This window comes from Salmo salar, chromosome 01 (genome assembly GCF_965601325.2).
Source record: "Salmo salar chromosome 01, fSalSal1, whole genome shotgun sequence".
Classification (NCBI taxonomy): Eukaryota; Metazoa; Chordata; class Actinopteri; order Salmoniformes; family Salmonidae; genus Salmo; species Salmo salar.
Window position 1 is genome coordinate 109,757,501 of NC_138291.1, and position 20,925 is coordinate 109,778,425.

Genomic DNA, 20,925 nt, shown 5'->3' on the forward strand with positions numbered 1-20,925 from the left:
AATACCAGTACAACACACACACACTACCATGGGATAATACCAGTACACACACACACACACACACACACACACACTACCATGGGATAATACCAGTACAACACACACACACACACACACACACACACACTACCATGGGATAATACCAGTACAACACACACACACACACACACACACACACACACTACCATGGGATAATACCAGTACAACACACACACACTACCATGGGATAATACCAGTACAACACACACACACTACCATGGGATAATACCAGTACAACACACACACACTACCATGGGATAATACCAGTACAACACACACACACTACCATGGGATAATACCAGTACAACACACACACAAACACACTACCATGGGATAATACCAGTACAACACACACACACTACCATGGGATAATACCAGTACAACACACACACACTACCATGGGATAATACCAGTACAACACACACACACTACCATGGGATAATACCAGTACAACACACACACACTACCATGGGATAATACCAGTACAACACACACACACACACACACTACCATGGGATAATACCAGAACACACACACACACTACCATGGGATAATACCAGTACAACACACACACAAACACACTACCATGGGATAATACCAGTACAACACACACACACACACACTACCATGGGATAATACCAGTACAACACACACACACACTACCATGGGATAATACCAGTACAACACACACACACACTACCATGGGATAATACCAGTACAACACACACACACACACTACCATGGGATAATACCAGTACAACACACACACACACTACCATGGGATAATACCAGTACAACACACACACAAACACACTACCATGGGATAATACCAGTACAACACACACACAAACACACTACCATGGGATAATACCAGTACAACACACACACACACACACTACCATGGGATAATACCAGTACAACACACACACACACACACACTACCATGGGATAATACCAGTACAACACACACACACACACACACTACCATGGGATAATACCAGTACAACACACACACACACACACACTACCATGGGATAATACCAGTACAACACACACACACACACTACCATGGGATAATACCAGTACAACACACACACACACACTACCATGGGATAATACCAGTACAACACACACACACACACTACCATGGGATAATACCAGTACAACACACACACACACACTACCATGGGATAATACCAGTACAACACACACACACACTACCATGGGATAATACCAGTACAACACACACACACACTACCATGGGATAATACCAGTACAACACACACACACACACTACCATGGGATAATACCAGTACAACACACACACACACACTACCATGGGATAATACCAGTACAACACACACACACACTACCATGGGATAATACCAGTACAACACACACACACACACTACCATGGGATAATACCAGTACAACACACACACACACACACACTACCATGGGATAATACCAGTACAACACACACACACTACCATGGGATAATACCAGTACAACACACACACACACACACACACACACACACACACACTACCATGGGATAATACCAGTACAACACACACACACACACACACACTACCATGGGATAATACCAGTACAACACACACACACACACACACACGGGATAATACCAGTACAACACACACACACACACACACACTACCATGGGATAATACCAGTACAACACACACACACACACACACACACACACACTACCATGGGATAATACCAGTACAACACACACACACACACACACACTACCATGGGATAATACCAGTACAACACACACACACACACACACACACACACACACACTACCATGGGATAATACCAGTACAACACACACACACACTACCATGGGATAATACCAGTACAACACACACACACACTACCATGGGATAATACCAGTACAACACACACACACACACACACACACACACTACCATGGGATAATACCAGTACAACACACACACTACCATGGGATAATACCAGTACAACACACACACACACACACACACACACTACCATGGGATAATACCAGTACACACACACACACACACACACACACACACACACACTACCATGGGATAATACCAGTACAACACACACACACACACACACACACACTACCATGGGATAATACCAGTACAACACACACACACACACACACTACCATGGGATAATACCAGTACAACACACACACACACACACACCACACACACACACACACACTACCATGGGATAATACCAGTACAACACACACACACACACACACACACACTACCATGGGATAATACCAGTACAACACACACACACACTACCATGGGATAATACCAGTACAACACACACACACACTACCATGGGATAATACCAGTACAACACACACACACACACACACACACACTACCATGGGATAATACCAGTACAACACACACACACACACACACTACCATGGGATAATACCAGTACAACACACACACACACACACACACTACCATGGGATAATACCAGTACAACACACACACACACACACACTACCATGGGATAATACCAGTACAACACACACACACACACACACACACACACACACACTACCATGGGATAATACCAGTACGCAACACACACACACTACCATGGGATAATACCAGTACACACACACACACACACACACACACACACACACACACACACACACACACACACACACACACACACACACACACACACAACCATGGGATAATACCAGTACAACACACACACACACACTACCATGGGATAATACCAGTACAACACACACACACACACACACACCACACACACACACACACACACACACACACACACACACACACACTACCATGGGATAATACCAGTACAACACACACACACACTACCATGGGATAATACCAGTACAACACACACACACACACACACACACACACACACACACACTACCATGGGATAATACCAGTACAACACACACACACACACACACTACCATGGGATAATACCAGTACAACACACACACACTACCATGGGATAATACCAGTACAACACACACACACACACACTACCATGGGATAATACCAGTACAACACACACACACACACACACTACCATGGGATAATACCAGTACAACACACACACACACACACTACCATGGGATAATACCAGTACAACACACACTACCATGGGATAATACCAGTACAACACACACACACTACCATGGGATAATACCAGTACAACACACACACACTACCATGGGATAATACCAGTACAACACACACACACTACCATGGGATAATACCAGTACAACACACACACACTACCATGGGATAATACCAGTACAACACACACACACTACCATGGGATAATACCAGTACAACACACACACACTACCATGGGATAATACCAGTACAACACACACACTACCATGGGATAATACCAGTACAACACACACACTACCATGGGATAATACCAGTACAACACACACACACACACTACCATGGGATAATACCAGTACAACACACACACACACACACACACTACCATGGGATAATACCAGTACAACACACACACACTACCATGGGATAATACCAGTACAACACACACACACACACACACACACACACACCACCATGGGATAATACCAGTTCAACACACACACACTACCATGGGATAATACCAGTACAACACACACACACACACACACACACACCACCATGGGATAATACCAGTACAACACACACACACACCACCATGGGATAATACCAGTACAACACACACACACTACCATGGGATAATACCAGTACAACACACACACACACTACCATGGGATAATACCAGTACAACACACACACACTACCATGGGATAATACCAGTACAACACACACACACTACCATGGGACAATACCAGTACAACACACACACTACCATGGGATAATACCAGTACCACATACACACACACACACTACCATGGGATAATACCAGTACAACACAGACACACACACACACACACACACTACCATGGGATAATACCAGTACAACACACACACACTACCATGGGATAATACCAGTACAACACACACACACACTACCATGGGATAATACCAGTACAACACACACACACACACACACACACACACACACACACACACACTACCATGGGATAATACCAGTACAACACACACACACACACACACACTACCATGGGATAATACCAGTACAACACACACACATACCATGGGACAATACCAGTACAACACACACACACACTACCATGGGATAATACCAGTACAACACACACACACACACACACACACACACACACACACACACACACTACCATGGGATAATACCAGTACAACACACACACACACACACACACACACACTACCATGGGATAATACCAGTACAACACACACACACACTACCATGGGATAATACCAGTACAACACACACACACACTACCATGGGATAATACCAGTACAACACACACACACACACACTACCATGGGATAATACCAGTACAACACACACACACACACACTACCATGGGATAATACCAGTACAACACACACACTACCATGGGATAATACCAGTACAACACACACACACACTACCATGGGATAATACCAGTACAACACACACACACTACCATGGGATAATACCAGTACAACACACACACACACACACACACTACCATGGGATAATACCAGTACAACACACACACACACACTACCATGGGATAATACCAGTACAACACACACACACACACACACACTACCATGGGATAATACCAGTACAACACACACACACACACACACACTACCATGGGATAATACCAGTACAACACACACACACACACACTACCATGGGATAATACCAGTACAACACACACACACACACACACACACACACACACACACACACACACACTACCATGGGATAATACCAGTACAACACACACACACACACACACTACCATGGGATAATACCAGTACAACACACACACACACTACCATGGGATAATACCAGTACAACACACACACACACACTACCATGGGATAATACCAGTACAACACACACACACACTACCATGGGATAATACCAGTACAACACACACACACACACTACCATGGGATAATACCAGTACAACACACACACACACACTACCATGGGATAATACCAGTACAACACACACACACACTACCATGGGATAATACCAGTACAACACACACACACACACACACACTACCATGGGAAAATACCAGTACAACACACACACGGGATAATACCAGTACAACACACACACACACACACACACACACAACACACACACACACACACACACACACACACTACCATGGGAAAATACCAGTACAACACACACACACACACACACACACACACACAACCATGGGATAATAACAGTACAACACACACACACACTACCATGGGATAATACCAGTACAACACACACACACACTACCATGGGACAATACCAGTACAACACACACACACACTACCATGGGATAATACCAGTACAACACACACACACACTACCATGGGACAATACCAGTACAACACACACACACACACAACCATGGGACAATACCAGTACAACACACACACACACACACACACACACACACACACACTACCATGGGATAATACCAGTACAACACACACACACACTACCATGGGATAATACCAGTACAACACACACACACACTACCATGGGATAATACCAGTACAACACACACACACACTACCATGGGATAATACCAGTCCCACACACACACACACACACACACAACCATGGGATAATACCAGTACAACACACACACACACACACAGGCACTACCATGGGATAATACCAGTACAACACACACACACTACCTTGGGATAATACCAGTACAACACACACACACACACACAACCATGGGATAATACCAGTACAACACACACACACACAGGCACTACCATGGGATAATACCAGTACAACACACACACACACACACACACACACACACACACCATGGGACAATACACACCCTACCATGGGACAATACACACCCTACCATGGGACAATACACACCCTACCATGGGACAATACACACCCTACCATGGGACAATACACACCCTACCATGGGACAATACACACCCTACCATGGGACAATACACACCCTACCATGGGACAATACACACCCTACCATGGGACAATACACACACTACCATGGGATAATACCAGTACAACACACACTACCAATGGAAGCATCAGCACTTACACTGCCCTCTCGATGGCACCGATCTCATTGGACATGCCTAGTCCGTAGTAGCACAGAGCTCCCAGGCCTACAGCAGCCCCTCCAGCCAGGAACATCCTGCCCATGTTATCCACTGTAAGGGAATAAATAGCACATTTACACCAATTAAAACCTGGTGCTGATCGGCACATGTTAAAGGTACTGACTTCATGATGTAACTGTGAGGGGTGTGAGATAGCTGAAATAAACACAGGCCTATGTTTACATGACAGGTCCATCCTGCCCCCTAGCAAGCAGACGTTTGTGTTGTGAGGTGACATTTTTTAAAGTGGTTTAGTAAGTCAATATATTCACTTCTGATGGCAGTATCAGTTGCTGGCTGGAAAGCTGCCTGTTGGAGCTGGTCCTTGGCTGTTTTCCCACGACGGAAACCAAATCTGGATTTGGTGGAATAGCCCTGATGAAAGAGGAAAATAAAGCTTAAATATTTCCCAGAATCAGTTATTATTACGGCATGTTGACCTACAATTGAAGACATACAAATTGTGCACAGGTAGTGTCTTTCAAAGAAAAATGAGTCGATGTCCGTAGCCCCGCAGAAATGTTATTAGCATAATAAATAAATAATAATTGCCATAAAAATCTGTTTATCCATGTATGAAGTTGTTATTCAATGTGTTTCTATGGGCTAATAGCAGTAAGGCTAAATTCAATGTTGTGTGTGTGTATATATATATATACATACATACATACATACATAATATATATATACATATATATATATATATATATTATATATATATATATATCTATCTATCTATATATATATATATATATCTATACACATCTACATCTATCTATATATACACATACACACACACACACACACATATATATATATATACATACAACATCTACAGAATTTTCCTTCAAGATGCCATCTATTTTGTGAAGTGCACCAAACCCTCCTGCAGCAAAGCACCCCCACAACATGATGCTGCCACCCTGTGCTTCACGGTTGGGATGGTGTTCTTCAGCCTGCAAGACTCCCCCTTAATCCTCCAAACATAACGATGGTCATTATGGCCAAACAGTTCTATTTTTGTTTCATCAGACCAGAGAACATTTCTCCAAAAAGTACAATCTTTGTCCCCATGTGCAGCTGCAAACTGTAGTTTGGCTTTTTTATGGCGGTTTTGGAGCAGTGGCTTCTTCCTTTCTGAGCGGCCTTTCAGGTTATGTCAATATAGGACTCGTTTTACTGTGGAAATAGATACTTTTGTACCCGTTTCCTCCAGCACCTTCACAAGGTCCTTTGCTGTTGTTCTGGGATTGATTTGCAATTTTCGCACCAAAGTACGTTCATCTCTAGGAGACAGAACACGTCTCCTTCCTGAGCGGTATGATGGCTGCGTGGTCCCATGGTGTTTATAATTACACACTATTGTTTGTACAGATGAACGTGGTACTTTCAGGCATTTGGAAATTGCTCCCAAGGATGAACCAGACTTTGAGGTCTACATTTTTCTGAGGTCTTGGCTGATTTCTTTTGATTTTCTCATGATGTCAAGCAAAGAGCCACTGAGTTTGAAGGCAGGCCTTGAAATACATCTACAGGTACCTCTCCGTTTGGCTCAAATGATGTTAATTAGCCTATCAGAAGGTTCTAAAGCCATAACATCATTTTCTGGAATTATCAAGCTGTTTAAAGGCACAGTCAACTTAGTGTATGTAAACTTCTGACCCACTGGAATTGTGATACAGTGAATTATAAGTGAAATAATCTGTCTGTTAACAAGTGTTGGAAAAATGACTTGTGTCATGCACAAAGTAGATGTTGACTTGCCAAAACTATAGTTTGTTAACAAGAAATTTGTGGAGTGGTTGAAAAACGAGTGTTGATGACTCCAACCTAAGTATGTAAACTTCCGACTTCAACTGTATGTGCAATGACGACGTCGTCCCCAGTGACTGAACAGCAGCTTGCGAAAGTATTCACCCCCTTGGCATTTTTCCTATTTTGTTGCCTTACAACCTGGAATGAAAATGGATTTTTGGTTTGTACCATTTGATTTACACAACATGCCTACCACTTTGAAGATGCAAAGTATTTATTGTGAAACAAACAAGAAATAAGACAAAAAAACAGAACTTGAGCGTGCATAACTATTCACCTCCTCCAAAGTCAATACTTTGTAGAGCCACCTTTTGCAGCAAATACAGCTCCAAGTCTCTTGGGGTATGTCTCTATTAGCTTGGCACATCTATCCACTGGGATTTTGGCCAATTCTTCAAGGCAAACCTGCTCCAGCTCCTTCAAGTTGGATGGGTTCCGCTGATGTGCAGCAATCTTTAACCTGTTAGGGCTAGGGGGCAGCATTTGCACGTCTGGATAAAAAAAATGTACCCGATTTAATCTGGTTACTAATCCTACCCAGTAACTAGAATATGCATATACTTATTATATATGGATAGAAAACACTCTAAAGTTTCTAAAACTGTTTGAATGGTGTCTGTGAGTATAACAGAACTCATTTGGCAGGCAAAACCCTGAGACATTTTCTGACAGGAAGTGGATACCTGATGTGTTGTATTACCTTTAAACCTATCCCATTGAAAAACACAGGGGCTGAGGAATATTTTGGCACTTCCTATTGCTTCCACTAGATGTCACCAGCCTTTACAAAGTGTTTTGAGTCTTCTGGAGGGAGATCTGACCGAACAAGAGCCATGGAACGATGATGTCCCATTAGACACCTGGCGCGCGAGTTCATGTTGGGTACCCTCGTTCCAATACGTTATAAAAGAGTATGCATTCGTCCACCTTGAATATTATTCATGTTCTGGTTAAAAAAGGCCCTAATGATTTATGCTATACAACGTTTGACATGTTTGAACGAACGGAAATATATTTTTTCCCCTCGTTCATGACGAGAAGTCCGGCTGGCTTAGATCATGAGCTAACAAGAAGGAGATTATTGGACATAAATGATGAGCTTTTTTGAACAAAACTACATTCGTTATGGACCTGTGATACCTGGAAGTGACATCTGATGAAGAGAATCAAAGGTAATGGATTATTTACATAGTATTTTCGATTTTAGATCTCACCAACATGACGTCTAGTCTGTATCGCAACGCGTATTTTTCTGGGCGCAGTGCTCAGATTATTGCAAAGTGTGATTTCCCAGTAAGGTTATTTTTAAATCTGGCAAGTTGATTGCGTTCAAGAGATGTAAATCTATAATTCTTTAAATGACAATATAATATTTTACCAATGTTTTCTAATTTTAATTATTTAATTTGTGACGCTGACTTGACTGCCGGTTATTGGAGGGAAACGATTTCCTCAACATCAATGCCATAGTAAAACGCTGTTTTTGGATATAAATATGAACTTGATAGAACTAAAAATGCATGCATTGTCTAACATAATGTCCTAGGAGTGTCATCTGATGGAGATTGTAAAAGGTTAGTGCATCATTTTAGCTGGTTTTATGGTTTTGGTGACCCTGTCTTTGACTTGACAAAACATTACACACAACTCTTGTAAATGTACTGTCCTAACATACTCTAAATTTATGCTTTCGCCGTAAAACCTTTTTGAAATCGTAAAACGTGGTTAGATTAAGGAGATGTTTATCTTTCAAAGGGTGTAAAATAGTTGTATGTTTGAAAAATTTGAATTTTGACATTTATTTGGATTCAAATTTGCCGCTCTTGAAATGCACCTGCTGTTGATGGAGTGCACCACGGGTGGCACGCTAGCGTCCCACCTAGCCCATAGAGGTTAAGTCATACCATAGATTCTCAAATGGATTGAGGTCTGGGCTTTGACTAGGCCATTCCAAGACATTTAAAATGTTTCCCCTTAAACCACTTGAGTGTTGCTTTAGCAGTATGCTTAGGGTTATTGTCCTGCTGGAAGGTGAACCTCCGTCCCAGTCTCAAATCTCTTGAAGACAAACAGGTTTCCCCTCAAGAATTTCCCTGTATTTAGAGCCATCCATCATTCCTTCAATTCAGACCAGTTTCCCAGTCCCTGCAGATGAAAAACATCCCCGCAGCATTATGCTGCCACCACCATGCTTCACTGTGGGGATGGTGTTCTCGTGGTGATGAGAGGTGTTGGGTTTGCGCCAGACATAGCGTTTCCTTGATGGCCAAAGAAAATCTATTTTAGTCTCATCTGACCAGAGTACCTTCTTCCATATTTTTGGAGAGTCTCCCACATGCCTTTTGGCAAACACCAAACATGTTTGGTTATTTTTTTATGGACACTCTTCCATAAAGCCCAGCTCTGTGGAGTGTACGGCTTAAAAGTGCTCCTATGGACAGATACGCCGATCTCTGCTGTGGAGTTTTGCAGTTCCTTCAGGGTTATTTTTGGTCTCTTTGTTGCCTCCCTGATTAATGCCCTCCTTGCCTGGTCCGTGAGTATTGGTGGATGGCCCTCTCTTGGCAGGTTTGTGGTGCCCTATTCTTTCCATTTTTTAATAATGGATTTAATGGTGCTCCGTGGGATGTTCAAAGTTTAGGATATTTTTTTGTAACCTAGCCCTGATCTGTACTTCTCCACAACTTTGTCCCTGACCTGTTTGGAGAGCTCCTTGGTCTTCATAATCTTGCTTGCTTGGTGGTTCCCCTTGCATGGTGGTGTTGCAGACTCTGGGGCCTTTCAGAACAGGTGTATACATACTGAGATCATGTGACAGATAATCTGACACTTAAAGTCCACCTGTATGCAATCTAACTAATTATGTGACTTCTGAAGGTAATTGCTTGCACCAGATCTTATTTAGGGGCTTCATAGCAAAGGGGGTGAATACATATACATGCACCACTACTCCGTTTATTTATTTTTTTACTTTTTTTTTTTAAAACAAGTTATTTTTTTCATTTCACTTCACCAATTTGGACTATTTTGTGTATGTCCATTACATGAAATCCATATTAAAATGAATTTAAATGAATTTAAAACTGGTTGTAGTGCAAAGAAATAGGAAAAACGCCAAAGGGGGGTAAGTACTTTTGCAAGGCACTGTGCGTACATATCCCAAACAGCAGCCATGGATCACAGGCTACAGCTGTAATCCATGGCTGCTATCTGGGGGGGGAGACATTAATGCTTGTAACAAATTCCAGTACAACCTCCGACGAGCCATCAAACAGGCAAAGCTTCAACACAGGACTAAGATCGAATCCTACTACGCCTGCTCTGATGTTCGTCGGATGTAGCAGGGTTGGCAATCTATCACAGATTACAAAAGGAAACCCAGTGGAGAGCTGCCCATTGACGCAAGCCTACTGGACAAGCTAAAAACCTTCTATGCTTGCTTCGAGGCAAGCAACACTGAATCATGCATGAGAGTACAAGCTGTTCCGGACTGTGTGATCATGCTCTACGTAGCTGATGTGAGACCTTTAAACAGGTTAACATTCAGATTACCAGGACTCGTACTCAGAGCAAGCACTGACCAGCTAGCAAGTGTCTTCACTGACATTTTCAACCTCTCCCTGACCCAGTCTGTAATACCAACATGTTTCAAGCAGACCACCATAGTCCCTGTGCCCCTAAACGCCAAGGTAACCTGTCTAAATGACTATCATCCTGTAGCCATGAAATGCTTTGAAAGGCTGGTCATGGCTCACATCAACACCATCATCCCGGACCCACTTTAATTTGCATACCACCCCAACAACTCCACAGCTAACACAATCTCTATCGCACTTCACACTGCCCTCTCCCACCTGGACAAAAATAACACATGTGAGAATTGACTACAGCCGAGCTTTCAACACCATAGTACCCTCCATGCTCATGACTAAACTAAGGACACTGGGACTTAACACCTCCCTCTGCAACTGGATCCTGGACTTCCTAATGGGCCACCCCCAGGTGGTGAGGGTAGGCAACAACACATCCACCAAACTGACACTGAAGATGGGGGCCCCTCAGGGGTGCGTACTTAGTCCCCTCCTGTACTCCCTGTTCACCCATGACTGCATGGTCACGTATAGCTCCAACGCCATCAAGTTTGCTCAGCTCCCCCTCAGGAGGCTGAAAAGACTTGGCAAGGCCCTCAGATTCTCAAGAAGTTCTACAGCTGCACCATTGAGAGCATATTGACTGGCTGCATCACCGCTTGGTATGGCAACTGCTTGGCATCTGACCGTAAGGCGCTACAGAGGGTAGTGCGTACTGCCCAGTACATCCCTGGGGCCGAGATCCATGCCATCCAGGACGTCTACACCAGGCGGTGTCAGAGGAAGGACCTAAAAGTTGTCAAAGATTCCAGCCTCCCAAGTCATGCTTTTCTCTCTGCTACCACACGGCAAGTGGTACCAGTGTACCAAATCTGGAACCAACAGGATCCTGAACAGTTTCTACTCCCAAGCCATAAGAGTGGTAAATAATGAACCAATAGCTACGCAGACTAACTCTTTTGACTCATCACATTCGCTGATGTTACTGTTTATTATCTATCCTGTTGCCTAGTCACTTTATCCCTACTTATATGTACATATCTACCTCAATTACCTTGTAGCCCTGCACATCGACTCGGTACTGGTAACACGTGTATATAGCCAAGTTACCGTTCCTCGTATTACTATTTCCATTTTCCTCTCTGCATTGCTGGGAAGGGCACATAAGAATTTCACTGGTAGTCTACACAAAGCATGTGACAAATAACATTTGATTTAAAGACCCTGAGACATGCCAGCTGAAACATGACATGCTAAAGACCCTGAGACATGCCAGCTGAAACATGACATGCTAAAGACCCTGAGACATGCCAGCTGAAACATGACATGCTAAAGACCCTGAGACATGCCAGCTGAAACATGACATGCTAAAGACCCTGAGACATGCCAGCTGAAACATGACATGCTAAAGACCCTGAGACATGCCAGCTGAAACATGACATGCTAAAGACCCTGAGACATGCCAGCTGAAACATGACATGCTAAAGACCCTGAGACATGCCAGTTGAAACATGACATGCTAAAGACCCTGAGACATGCCAGTTGAAACATGACATGCTAAAGACCCTGAGACATGACATACTAAAGACCCTGAGACATGCCAGCTGAAACATGACATACTAAAAGACCCTGAGGCAAAGAAGGGGGCATTGGAGGGTGCCAACACGTGACAGAGACAATACCAGAGAAAATATGAAAAACACAAACACACACCTCCAAAACAAGCTACCCCGACTGACATATCCAAATATTTGCTGCCTTAGGTGACTTACATATCCAAATATTTGCAGTCTAAGGCGAGATTCAAGCTCTCAATGAGCCTGTGCCAGCATTGTGACTGCATGGGAATGTGTGTGACGTGAAGTAGCTATAGAAACCATCACGCTTTGGGACCAAAACATTTGGACCTGGAGAAGTAGGTAACCAAGGAGTAAATCAGCAGCATAACAAACCAGGGCAGGGAGCCACAAGCTATAGAGAGCCTGATCTCTCTTCATCTCCCTCTCTCAGAGAAAACTCAACAGCTATATAGCAACGACATACAGACAGAGTTGTTCTGTATGGCTCAATCAATTCCAACCGTGTGTCTTCATGTAGTGTAATTAATTGATCTAGTGTTTATTATTAACTTTATTTATCTTATGACTTATTTCTCTATTTTATGTCTCTCTGTATTATTGGTAAGGACCCGTCAGTAAGTATTTCACTGCTAGTCTACACCTGTTGTTTACCAAGCATGTGAACAATACATTTTTGATTTGGCTAGCAGTGTTTTTGTACTGTACAATGTTGGCTACATGTGATGGCAGAGTTTGGAAAACCAATGCTGCAGAATTGATACAAGTCATCAGGATATCATTCTGCCAGGTAGACCTACTTTACAGTCAACATTTATTTGGGAAGGTTTTTTGGGAAAAGTGCAAGAATATGTTGAAGATAAATACACAACACAGAGACAGAAGACGAGAGGTCAAAAGGACGAGAAGTCAATAGAGTAATAACGATTAAGGGAAATAGTGTTTTTTCTGTAATTATTGATCAATGGTTCAGAGACATGGGAGGAATATGTCTTCTGAAATAAGATACTTGTTATTTGGCCATTGGCTAGTTTTATTGCAAGGAATTCTAATTGATCAACCACAGGCTAGGTTTGGATTATAAAACTACATTCTGTCCCTTTGTTGTGTGGAGAGAACTACGGGAGAGAATCACTGAGGACAGGGGAGAATGGCCATCTACTTCTCAGCATAACATCTATGATTTATCCTCTTTGAATAAACCTATTTTCCTCCCTCTGATTTGCTTTGGGGTTTGTGTTATTGAAGAGTAACATCAACTGCTAACACAAGCCTTTAGAAACGTTCATTTGAACAGCACATGATGACTGAATTCTGCGTCGCCAAAATTCAAACAAGACTTTGGACCACACTTTTTGAATACCTGGTTTGCATACCCATTGCTGTTTGAATAAACCTGGATAAAAAAATGTAAAAATGTAATTGTGAACCAAAACCTACTGTGCCCAGAAAAAAAAAAATATATAAAAAAAAAAAAAAAATGTAATATATATATATATATATATATAAATAAAAAACACACACACATCCAAAAAAAACATTGGCAAACTAGCGCCCCCCCCAAAAAATTGGTGTCCCACTGCCAAGTCAAATGAAAGTGTTTTGGTCGCAGTTTTGAGCTCTGACTGGACAAGTGTGTCTTACTCAACTTCTCTGTCAGGGATGACTGTACCTGATGAGGCTTAAGCAAGTGTGTGTATGTGTGAGGGATGGGGAAGAGTAATTGTGTACCCAAATAGACGTCCAAACCATATCTTTAACCAGAGATCCATTTTGTCCTTTAAAATACTGCAACATTATTTGATCTAAAAATAAATTGTTTTGACTCTAGTGTTTCATTGGTACAGGTGCATTTGCGAGACAAAACAAAAAAGAAAACCAAGCCAAGCATCCCACAGTTGTCCATAAATTCCCTTTCCCCTCAGTGTCTCACTCACTCGTGTGTCCAACCACTCCCTCTAAACACGCGTGCGTACACAAGCTCCCGTTAGACCTACAGAAATAAATGCCTAGAAAAACTAATCTAACTGATTCTACATCTGCATTGCTTGCTGTTTGGGGTTTTAGGCTGGGTTACTGTATAGCACTTTGTGACATGTCCTGATGTAAAAAGGGCATCATAAATACATTTTTTAAATAAATACATTTTCATTTAAAATGTTACATATAATTTATCTTGTGAAACATGTTTTGGAAAGATTCAAGCTGAATATTGACTATAAATGTGATTTCTGTGGAATGGAGCAGGAGACCATTTTGCATGTGTTTTTTGCCTGTATTTATAGTAGATTTTGGGGGGATTGACATACAGAATTGTGTTACAAAACAAATAGGACCGGTTGTACTATTTAATGGTTTTGATATAATGATTTATTTCAGAAATTCTGACATAGAAAAATATGTAGTATATTTAATTAAACTGCTAATAATACTAGGTACATTTCATATTCACAAATGCAAATGGTCTAATTCAAAACTTAATTTTTACACTTTATAAATTAATTGAAACAATATGGCACTACTTTAACTAAAATGAAAAACACTTAGGCAATTAAAACTTGTATTATTAATGAATATAATTTGTTTGTTTAGGATTCCTGGCAATGTAAATAGTTTGTATGTATGCTTGTTTGCATGTGACTATTCCTCTTTTGTTTGTTGACATTTGTTAATAAAAAAAAAATAATAGAAAAATTAAATAAAATACATTTGATCGATACATTTAATTGATCCACAAGCTAAATACCTTGCCAAATGACAACATCATTATGACAAACTCAAACTGGACTTGTTGACTGAAGTAGGGAAATGTGTGTTCCAACAACGACCTGCATCCAGTCGATTTTCCTCTAAGGCTACTTTGCGGTTGTCACTAGTTACCACAGCCACAAAGTACTAAAAAAATAAAAAATAAATAAAAGGCTATATAGTAAAAATTCATCAAAACAAAAATGTGCTTTTGGTGTTCATTTAAGGTTAGGGTTAGACACAAGGTTAGCAGTGCGGTTAAGGTTATGGTCAAGGGTAAGGTTTAAAATCTGATTTTAAGAAGATCAAATTGTAGAAAGACGGGGTTTATGACTTTGTGGCTGTGGTAACTAGTGACAACCCTACTTTGTGAACTGCTAGTCCCACCCTGACCTTACGTTTTGGATTTAACTGACCTGGAAGACCTTGTGTGTTTCATTTCGGGAATTACTGAACTGATCAATTAGCTCAGTTGGTCAGGTTGTACCACATCTGGCCATGATCGGGAGTCCAATAGGGTGGCACACAAATGGCCCAGCGTTGTCCGGGTTTGGCCAGGGTTTGGCAGTCATTGTAAATAAGAATTAGTTCTTAACTGGCTTGCCTAGTTAAATAAAGGTTTAATAAAATACATTTAAAAAAGGTGTGGTGCCTAGTTGGAACAAAATCCTGCAGTGTGTAGGTAACAGGATTAACTTGATTGATTAGCAGGCTTATAGCCTAGGCCAGGGGTAAACAGACAGGTTTCACACTGAAAATATGCTAAAACATTAGATTTATAAAGAACGTATTTTAAAATCAGAATCATTAAGCCTCGGCCTACTCACCAAACAGATGTCGTAGCCGTAATTCATCCCCATGCAGTGCTCAATGTGGAATTGCTAATCCATTTAGAAAATTCCAAAGAGCAGGTGGAATAAACTACATTTTAAAATTTTTATTTAACCTTTATTTAACCAGGTAGGCAAGTTGAGAACAAGTTCTCATTTACAATTGCGACCTGGCCAAAACATTGAATGGCTCTATATCTAAAATAACAATTGTGTTTTGTAACCCTGATTTTTTTTATCTACTTACCAAATTGAGCCCCGTTTCAAATGATCACTGAATGTAACTGTTCCAGATGTGAGATGACTTCACACTATTCTGTTCTGTTTTATTCTGTTACATTATAATGTTTTTTTACTAGAAAATAGGTGTCTTGACTGATAAGGCCTCGGGAAATAAGAGCATATTGTCTGCTAAATGAACAAAACAAGGCTATACCATTGCACAGCCATAGGCTTCTACAAGTAAGCGCCACTTCTGAGATTACTGCCTTTTTGAATATTGTGTTCCACAATACAATTTAACCAGTTGAAATTACGGTTTCAATAAATTAACACATGGTACTTGTCTTTTATTGCTTAAATATGAGCCAATTTAGCAGTTAGGATGTGTTATCTGTACTGGTTATGATCAATAAGGCATTTTTACAAACTGTTGGCATATAGATAAATGTGCACATATTTCTTTCCCCAGTGCAGGCCTTGTGTTCTATAAATGTCTTGTTTTATTTTAGTAAAAATGTGAGTGCTGGAACAGTCCAACAATGTCGAAAGCCCAGCCCTGATGTGTTACCTGGTGGACCTTGAGGGGCAGGCAGCTCTTCAGGGTGGAGCTCCTCAGGGCTGGAGAGCCCTGGGTCAACATAGGACGCAGCCCGGACACAGGGAGACTGCGCAGGCATGCTAGCCTCACCAACATGGTCATGATGAAGCTCTGGAATTACAATCTGAAAACAGTTCCATTTTTATCACTTGAAGCATGAGGTAAGCAGCGAGGAAATGGGTCTACAACAGACAGTCTACAACAGATACACGTTTGGAAACGTTCCTTTAGATATTTCATCTCAAATTCCCCGTCATAATGACCAACTGTCCTGCCCACCGGCACAGTAAGTTGATTGAATTGTATTTAATATCTGGCTTCCCACCGACTGTTTTTGTGCAACCCAATACAATAGGGAGCAACGCGTGTCTATGTAAATACAACCGTGTGGCTAAAAGCAGCTAACTTTAGCTCACTAGCTTGAAAACCAAATGTTGAATTGCATTGATTTCTACGTCGGGTATTAATGAGCGTTTGGATCAGGAAAGTTTCCTCTCACGACCTCAGCAAGCCAGAATGTCAAATACATAATATATTTGAACTTACTTTCCTTTTTAGGAATGTGATACAATATCTCTACAGGAAAGTAGAATTACGTCAACTTTTCAAAGCGCTGGTAGTGAGTTCACATTTCTATCACCTGAAGCATGCGCATAATATGGAAATACAGCATGGATACTTGAAAATACAGGCAGGAGAAGCATGGATACTTATAGCAACGTCGCCAGACTTCCGGGAACACTTGCGAAACAGACCAAGCCGGGGTTTGAGAAGTCAACGAGAGAAGTGAACAATTCTTCCTTAGTTGTTAACTTTCTCAAAATCTAAAAAGGCACAATCTACATTGGAGCCAATGACTTCAGTAGTTGAACATGTTATTACTTCAACCTCATGAAAGTGACAAACTGACACCTTCTCATTTTCTTCAAAAACAACTTTATATCAAAGGGGTGCATTTGATTTGACGGCCTACACATCCGCAGTTTGGCGTGAGCCGATGATGTTTCTGCGTATGAGCTAATCAACGTCACCATGATCTGGGATTTCTATTGGAGGAACAGTCTCTGCCTGTCTCTATACTGTAGAGTTCGTCCATGTGAATACATGGTTCTGCACATGCTTCAGGTGATAGAAATAAACTCAATAACAGCGCTCTGAAAAGTTTGTAATTAAACTTTACTGCTTAATATATTGTCTCACATCCCAACCTGCAAAAGGAGCAACCACACAGACAACTGGTAAAGTCAAAATATAATTGTATTCAACATTCTGGCTTGTAGAGCTTGTGAGAATAAATTTTCCAAACAAATATATGCCAATAATCTCAGACTGTGAACCAGAGGTATCACCACAGATAGAACAATGAGTCAGATATTTTACAGGATGTATAAATATTAAGCATCCAGTTGACTTTTCCACTCACTACCAAATATGGCGATGAGAGGATGCCCAGTGGCTGGAATTTTCTCATCAATTAAATATTTGATCTCCATACAGTTCATTTCCAAAACTATGATTCATTTGCTCCCATTGGAAACGACAGTTTCTGGTCTATCTTGGGTTAGTTATAAAGAATATTTGCAGTCATTGTCAGGCAACTAGCTCGTTTTCTATAGTGAACAAAATATAAACATGTAAAGTATTGCTCCCATGTTTCATGAGCTGAAATAAAAGATCCCAGAAATGTTCCATACACACAAAAATGCTTCCTTCTCTCAAATTTGGTGCTCAAATTTGTTTACATCCCAGTTAGTGAGCAGTTCTCCATTTCTACATTGTTTGGCATATGAAGATGATTAAACAGCATGATCATTACACAGGTGCACCTTGTGCTGGGGACAAAAGGACTCTAAAATGTGCAGTTTTGTCACACAACACAATGCCACAGATGTCTCAAGTTTTGAGGGAGCGTGCAATTGGCATGCTGACTGCAGGAATGTCCACAAGATCTGTTGCCAGAGAATGTAATGTTAATTTCTCTACCATAAGCCGCATCCAAAATCGTTTTACAGAATTTGGCAGTAGTTAAACCAGCCACAAAACCGCCGACTACATGTAACCACGTCGGCCCAGGACCTCCACATCCGGCTTCTTCAACTGCAGGATCGTCTGAGACTAGCCACCCGGACAGCTGAAGAAACTGAGGAGTATTTCTGTCCGTAAAAATGCCCTTTGTGGAAAAACGAATTCGGATTGGCTGGGCCTGGCTCCCTAGTGGGTGGGCCCCTGCCCAGAAACTTGAAATCATTAGATTAGGGCCTAATGAATTTATTTCAATTGACTGATTTCCTTATAAGGACTGTAACTCAGTAAAATCTTTTAATTGTTGCTTTTATATCTTTGTTCAGTATACAAAGGCGAGTGATAAACATAGCTAGCTTACAAGCTGAACATTCTGGTTTTCATAACACAGTATGTTAGCTAACTACAGAATCCCAAAGCTTGGAAAAGTTAAATTAAATAACGAGGATCATGAACACAAAAGTACCAAAACTATATTTCATAGTCATAAATATATATATATTTGATTGAATTTGGCAGAGAATGTTCCTTGTTTTGTAACCATTGCGTACGTCAGTTAACTTAGCAGCTTGCTGGCTATAGTAGCTAGTCGCTGTTTTAAATCTTATCGAGTTGACAAGTTAACCTCGTTTCCTCCTTGAAAGCGTTGCTACAAATATAGACATTGATAGATCATGTGAACAATAAAACACAGTAATCCTACTTACAATGTTTAAAAGACAAGTGAAATCGCTATATATTACATACCAAGCGTGTAGCTAGAGTTCTGTTCACCTTCCTTGAGATAAGTGCGCACTTCATCGACGTAATATGACGCAGTTTCGTGAACGTTCTGATCGATGTCATCATAATCAAGGGACGAATTTCAGTGAAATTATGTGACTTGTAGTTCTTAGGTAGTTTTTTTATTTCTAGAGATTCTAAAGACGTGTAAAATGAATTCCAACAGGTGGCGGCACATCTTCATCCACCAAAAAGTGCTGCAACCTTTGCAAGTCAACTTTTTAGGATAGCATATCTTTCAGTTTCAACTTGCTTATGTATCTTTGGAAAAAAAAAAAATTAAATGGGCCATAGCACATTTACGTTGATAAAGAAATACATATGTTTACTGTGAG

General features: G+C 41.2%; 1 protein-coding gene across 1 annotated transcript in view; it reads right to left on the reverse strand.

The window, feature by feature from the left end:
- LOC106596147 (growth hormone-inducible transmembrane protein) overlaps positions 1–20,653 on the reverse strand; it is a 36,281-nt gene extending 15,628 nt beyond the window's left edge. Inside the window, exons 1-4 of the mRNA XM_045701063.2 lie at positions 20,555–20,653; positions 17,756–17,909; positions 6,678–6,780; positions 6,345–6,456 (exon numbers count right to left, since the gene is read on the reverse strand). Coding sequence (XP_045557019.1) covers positions 6,345–6,456; positions 6,678–6,780; positions 17,756–17,887 — 347 coding nt within the window. The 5' untranslated portion in view covers positions 17,888–17,909; positions 20,555–20,653. The remainder of the gene's footprint in view (positions 1–6,344; positions 6,457–6,677; positions 6,781–17,755; positions 17,910–20,554) is intronic.
- Positions 20,654–20,925: the final 272 nt, after the last annotated feature.